This window comes from Rhincodon typus, chromosome 26 (assembly GCF_021869965.1).
Source record: "Rhincodon typus isolate 14 chromosome 26, sRhiTyp1.1, whole genome shotgun sequence".
Classification (NCBI taxonomy): Eukaryota; Metazoa; Chordata; class Chondrichthyes; order Orectolobiformes; family Rhincodontidae; genus Rhincodon; species Rhincodon typus.
This window is the reverse complement of record NC_063357.1, coordinates 41,169,636-41,176,743: the sequence shown is the minus strand read 5'-3', so window position 1 is coordinate 41,176,743 and position 7,108 is coordinate 41,169,636. Positions and strand designations below refer to the sequence as shown.

At 43.0% G+C, this 7,108-nt stretch overlaps 1 protein-coding gene across 2 annotated transcripts in view; it reads right to left on the bottom strand.

Moving 5' to 3' along the window:
• Positions 1 to 7,108, bottom strand: part of LOC109917579 (phosphorylase b kinase gamma catalytic chain, liver/testis isoform-like) — a 76,848-nt gene that overhangs the window by 13,549 nt on the left and 56,191 nt on the right. For both annotated transcript variants that reach the window (XM_048612650.1, XM_048612651.1), the window contains exon 4: positions 3,358 to 3,423. In XM_048612650.1, coding sequence (XP_048468607.1) covers positions 3,358 to 3,423 — 66 coding nt within the window. The remainder of the gene's footprint in view (positions 1 to 3,357; positions 3,424 to 7,108) is intronic.

Sequence of the window (7,108 nt, the reverse complement as noted above, 5' to 3'; positions counted from 1 at the left end):
CCGATACAGTCATCAATGTAACGGAGGAAGAGGTGGGGTTTAGGGCCGGTGTAGGTACGGAAGAGGGATTGTTCCACGTAACCTACAAAGAGGCAGGCGTAGCTTGGGCCCATGCGGGTACCCATGGCTACCCCCTTTGTCTGTAGGAAGTGGGAGGAATTGAAAGAGAAGTTGTTGAGTGTGAGGACGAGTTCGGCTAAGCGGATGAGGGTGTCAGTGGAGGGGGACTGGTCGGGCCTGCGGGACAGGAAGAAGCGGAGGGCCTTAAGGCCATCTGCATGGGGAATGCAGGTGTAGAGGGACTGGACGTCCATGGTAAAGATGAGGTGTTGGGGACCGGGGAATTGGAAGTTCTGGAGGAGGTGGAGGGCGTGGGTGGTGTCACGGACATAGGTAGGGAGTTCCTGGACCAAGGGGGAGAAAATGGAGTCGAGATAGTTGGAGATCAGTTCGGTGGGGCAGGAGCAGGCGGAGACAATGGGTCGACCAGGGCATTCAGGTTTGTGGATTTTGGGAAGGAGATAGAAGCGGGCAGTGTTTTAACACTGTCGCCATGTGCTAATTCCTTGCTCCTCTTGGATTCCTCCAATTGCTCAAGTTCACACTCAGCAGCAGTGAGTGAATTGGCAGCTGGTAATTCCAACTATTAGTCATACCAAGGCTATTTTTAGCTCTCATCCTGCAATTCTGGCAAACATCAGCATGTTGGATTGAATGTATTACAGAAATTCACCAGGGCTCCTCTGACAGCATGTTCCAAACCAATAATCACATCGACCTAGAAGGGCAGCAGATCGGATGACAGACTAGACTTAGAATAAAGGGCAGTCAATTCAAGACTGAGATGCGGAGGAATTTCTTCCTTCTGATGGTTGAGAGTCTTTGGAACTCCTTACCATAGAGAGTCATGGGGGCAGAGTCCTTGTGTATTTTTAAGGCTTGATCAATTGGGGAATCAAGGGTTGTGGGGAGAAAGGGCAGGAAAGTGGGTGTGGGGAACGTCGGATTGGGCATGATCCTATTGATTGTTGGAGCAAACATGAGCGGCCAAGTGGCCTATTCCTGTTCCTATTTCTTATGGGAGCGCCACCAACTCCAAACCACTCACCATCCTGACTTGGAAATATATTGCCATTCCTTCAGCGTCTCTGGGTCAAAATCCTGGAACTCCTTCTGTAACAGCACTGTGGGTCAACCTACAGCACATGGACTGTAGCAGTTCACCAACACCTTCTCAAAGGTAATTAGAGATGGGAAACAAATGCTGGCCTAGTCAGCGATGCCTATATCCCATAAAATAATTTTTAAAAATTATGTGCAAGAGTTGGGTTTTAGACCTTTGCAATGTTTTTTTGATAAAGATCAATATGATTGATTAAAGACACAGTAAAAATGATTGTTCTGTTACAAAAAAGATAATTTTGCAGCATTAGTATTTAGAAGAATATGATCTACTGTGAACCATACAACGACAGACCAGACTGATGGAGCTAATTGTTACTTTGCTCTGACTTCCCAATAGAAACATGTCACAAGATTAAAGTTTGAGATCATGATGCGTCCAATTGAATGCTGATAGTGAATACCAACAAGCCTCGCCAAATTATTCGGTGTTTTACCAAAGTTGGTAATATATTAGGCCAGAACTACGCATCATCTTCAAATACCCTTAGTGCTGCTGTCCTTATAAACTACAGTCCCATCTCCAACCTCTCTCACCTCACCAAATCTACTGACATTTCTTTCTTGCCACTGTCTAGCAGTATTATCACTGGACTGTTATTGCGGAAACCGAGGTAATGTCCTGGGGTCCCAGGTTTAAAACCTGCCATGGAAGATGTGGAATTTGAATTCAATAAACATCTGGAATTAAGAGTCTAATGATGACCATTATTCCATCCTCAATTGTGGAAAGAGCCCCATCTGTTCATTAATATCCTTTAGGGAAGGAAACTGCCATCCTTACCTGGTCTGGCCTACATGTGACTCCAGACCCATGTCAACACAGGTGACTTTGACTGCAATTAGGGATGGGCAATAAATGCTGGCCTATTCAATGGTTCTCTCATCCTATGAACAAATTTAAAAAAAAAATCCCCTTCTGATGTGTTCCTATTTTTGTTGCAACTCCATGTTTGAATCCCTCCAGTTGAAAAGACAAATGGAAATTTCATCTGAAGTAGGTCCAACTCAAGGGAAAGGCCAGGCAGCCTTGGATCTCAATTTTTAAAACTATTTCATGGGATTCAGGCATTGCTAGCTCAGCCAACAATTTGTTACTCATCCCTAATTGCCCAGAGGGCAGTTAAGAGTCTTGTGATGCTGTCAGCCTGGAGTTACATGGAAGCCAAACAGGTAAGCACAGTATGATTCTTTCCCTAAAGAGCATAAGTGAACCAGATAGGTTTTTACAAAAAAAGACAATGTTGTCATTAGGCTGTCCTTTCAGGATTTTTCTTTATTGAATTCAAATTTCAACATCTGCCATGGTGGAATTTGAACTCATGCCCCCAGAACATTATCCTGGGTTCTGGATTACAAGCCTTGGGACATAACTACTATGTCATTGCCGCTCTCTTCAGTGATCTTGGGAGAAGTCTTTCTTGCTTGGTGGTTTGGATGAAGAGGTGTTTATTGCAATGTTTATGAGTGACACACAGACATAACGGCCAGGCAGAATGTTCTTGAGGAATTGTAGATCTCACTTGTTGATTGGAGGGTGAGAACAATAGTGAGAGCGAAACCCATGTTGCTCCTTTTTAGGGAGGCTCACCACACCATGATCCAATCAGGTATGATGAGGAAACTTCATTGGAATCAGGATGCCCAGGAGTGGGGATTCTGCCACCGAGAGCTGCTATCCAATCAGAATGTCACTGGCAAGGCCATGGACGCTGCTGGAATGACAGGACCCAGATCCAACATCAAGGAATGACCTGGCATCAGTAGGTAATGTCAGGCAGCTCAAGGGGAGAGAGGTGTTGACAGCACTGTCAAAGGTTTGACTCTCCAAGGACTGCCCTCTGTTCATGATACCAATTCCCTTGATCAAGCAGGGATTACCCACCCCAAACCCAGGAGCTGATAAGCTGCCTACACACTTTTACCTACTGTACATGCTGCACGTTGATAGGCTCACCTGCAGCAGGGTTAATGCCAGCGAGGGTGCTATAGGGCCCTTTGGTAACCATTAAACACCCACAAAAGAGCCTGAATTGACAGTGAGATGGAAAATTTGATCATAGGCCCTCTCATCTCTGACTTATTTTGGGTGGAGGTGAGAAGGCAGCAGGGTTTGGGATACCTTGCCTGCTGACATGGAAGAGGACAGGAGATTCCATCCACAGATTCACTTACCTGGTCTCTTTTTCACTCAAGGTAACCTTCTCTGTCAGGTAGTCAAATAGCTCTCCTCTCTTCATCCTGTTAGTGGAAGAACATTGTAAAGACGTCACACCAGAATACTGACTATTCCACCCGACATGGTTACTCCATGACAAGAACCCAACAACAATTTGTATTTATACTGCATCAGTAACATGGTAAATTGCTCCAAGGTACTATAACAACAGAGAATATGACTCTAAGCCAAAAGGAGAAACCTGGGAAAGTGACTAAACAGCCAGCTTCTTAAGCTCTGAGAAGAGGAGAGGCAGGTGGAGGGCAGAGATGTTCAGACCCAAACATCTGAACTTAGATTAACGGGCAAGGAAGACGTTAGAAGGAAGCTCAAGGTGCCTTAATTAGAGGAGTGCAGATATTGTCAAGATTTACCAGGACCGAGGAGATAACAGAGATAAGGACAGTCAAAATAGAAAACCTTACAATATTATTCAAAATGGTCGAATGTTGTAAAGTGCTTTCAAGCCAATGAAGCACTTTGGAAGTGTGGTCACTGTTGTAATGTTGGTAATGTAGCAGCCAATTTGCAGCACAGCAAACTCACAGACATAATGTCAGAAATACAGAATTATATCGGTGCAGAAGGAAGCTATTTGACCCAACATGCTTCACTGGAGTGCTCAGATCCTCTGTTTAATAATGTTGACTGAGGTAACTATCTTTGTTTCCAATTAAAACTTGCCGTGATCCTGACACTAATCAACCTACATTTGTCTTCATTAATCTTTCTGTTTAAATACCTATGGATGCTTTTACAACCATTTTGCATGTTCCCAAAAAACTTTCTCTTGCACTATTTTTCCCCTCAATCAATCTCTTTCTCTTCCTTTGCTTAAAGCCAAACTTTTCCTGATCCTCAGATCTACTGCTTTTTTTGGACACTTTATATACCCCTTCCTCCAATCTAATACTATCCCTAATTTCCTTTGTTAGCTACGGTTGAACTGACTTTCTTGTTTTGTTTTAATAGGAAGAGAAGCAGTTCATTAAGCACCTAAAGACTGTTCCACTATTCAATGAGATCATGGCTGATCTCAGGTTCAACTCCATATTGCTTCATACTTTTGCTTAAACTAAAACTTATCTACCTTAGATTTAAAATAAAAACTGATCCAGCGTCCATGTCATTCATGGGTGAGAGTTCCAAACATCTCCCATCCTTTGCACATAGAAGTACTTCCTAATATCTCTACTGAATGGTCTGGCTCTGATTCTCAGTCTATGGCCTTAGAATCCCCAGACAGTGGAAATAGTTTCTCTTTATCTACCTGTCTTTCCTGTAAATATCATTAAAAACTTCAATCACATAACGCCCTTAATCTTCTAAATTCTAGAGAAAGCAGGCCTAATTTATATATCTTAACCCCAAAGTCTAAATATTATTCTTGCAAACCTATATCGTACTCCCTTCAGGGTCAATATATCCTTCCAAGGTGTGGTGCCCAGATCTGCTCACAGTACTTCAAGTTGAGTCGTACCAGGGTTTTGTACAGCTGCGAAATAACTTCTGCATCTTTCTCCTCCACTCCTCGAGATATAAACACTGGCATTCCGTTAGCTTTCTTGATTGTTTTCTGCACCCATTTGTAACATTTTAAAGGTCTGAGCACCTGAATCTATAGTCTCTGTGGACATCCACTGTATTTCACTTCATACCATTTAGAAAGTAACCTGATCAATTCACATATTGCACATATTGAACTTCACCTGCCACAGCTTTGCCCATTCACTTAGTCTATCAATATCCTTTTATAATTTTATGCTATCATCTACAGAGTCTACAATGCAGCCTAACTTTGCATCAGCTGCAAATTTGGATGTATGACTTTCTATGCCATTATTCAAGTTGTTAATAAATAATGTGAATAATTGAGACCCTTGGAGGACATCATTGGTCACATCCTGCCAGTTTTAGTATCTACCTATTATCTTTGTCACCACCACTCAAACCAATTTCCCAGTCATATCAGTAATTTGCTCTCAATTCTGTGTGTTCTACCTTAGTTGACAGTCTGTTATGTGGAACTTTATCAAATGCCTTCTGGAAGTCCATATAACAACATTCTCCCATCCATTGCCTCAGTCACCTCTTCAAGAAAATTTAACGAGGTTTGCCTGTCATGAATCGATGCTGGATCTCCCTGAGTGAATGAAAATTTTCAAGGTGTTCAGGTACCCCATCCTTAGTTATAACAATTTTCCGTCACAGATGTTAAGCTACCCAGTCTGAAAATTCATTAATACTGTTCTGCCTTTGCTACACACTTGCCTATTTTCTGTATTTATACAATTTAGCATTTCAGAGCTGCTACCAGGAGATCTGCACACAAAACCTATTATAGTTTGTGATCCTTTACTGTTCTTCAGTTCCATTCATATAGTCTCCATTAAATGCAAAACCCAAACTGAGCAACAGTAAGCCAATTAGTACTGAGTAAATGTCACTTTGTAATACTGCCAATGGTTCCTTCCATCACTTTACTGGTGACCGAGAGTAGACTGATGGGCGGTTCTTGGCCGGGTTGGATTTGTCCTGCTTTTTGTGTACGGGACATACCTGGACAATGTTCCACCATTGTTGGACAAATATCAGTGCAGTAAATGTCTTGGAACAGCTTGGCTAGAGAAGCGACAAGTTGTAGAACACAAGTCTTCAGTACGATTGCTGGAAATGTTGCAATGTCCAATGTCTTTAGCATTTTTCCATAGAATCCCTACAGTGTGGAAACAGGCCATTCGGCCCAACAAGTCCGCATCGACCCTCCAAACAGAATCCCACCCAGACCCAACCCCGACCCCATCCCTGTAATCATGGTTATCCCTCTTATATCCCTGACCACTATGGGCAATTTAGCATGGCCATTCCACCTAACCTGCACATCTTTGGACTATGGGAGAAAACTAGTGCACCTGGAGGAAACCCAAACAGACACGAGGAAAATGTGCAAACTTCATACCAGACAGTCGCCCAAGAGTGGAATTGAACCTGGGTCCCCGGTGCTGTGTAACTACTGAGCCACCGTGCTGCCCCTTCTTGATAATCACGTGGAAATAATTGAATTGGCTAAAGTTTGGCATGTGTAATGTTGGGGATTTCTGGGGGAGGCTGAAATGTATCATCCACTCGATACATCTGGCTGAAAATACTTACAAATGCTTCATTACAAGAAGAAAACCAAGACAAATATGTTATACCATTGCTGATGTGTGGGGCTCCCCCATCATTGACAATGGCATATATGTGGAGGCACATCTTCCTGTTAAATGTTTAACTGTCCACAAGCATTCACACTGGATGTGAGAAGATTGCAAAGCTTAGATTTGATTAATTTTCTGGGGTTCACATAGCCCTATCTACCACTTGCTGCCTTTACTGTTTGTCATGCAAGTAGTCCTGTTCTGTAGCCTTCCCAGGCTGACACCTCATTTCACCATGCCTGGCGCTGCTTCTGGCATAACCTTCCTGCGCTTTCCATTGAAGCAGACTGATCCCCTAGCTTGATGGTAATGCTTGAGTGGGGATCTGCTGGGCCAAGAATTTAAAAGATTCTGGTTATATCAGAATGTATAGGAACATAAAAGATCGGAGCAAGAGTTGGCCATCCAGCACTTTGAGCCTGTTCTGCTATTCAATGAGCTTGTGACTGATCTGATTGTGGATTTAACTCTATATCCCATCTGTCCCCTACAGATCTTATCTCATCCT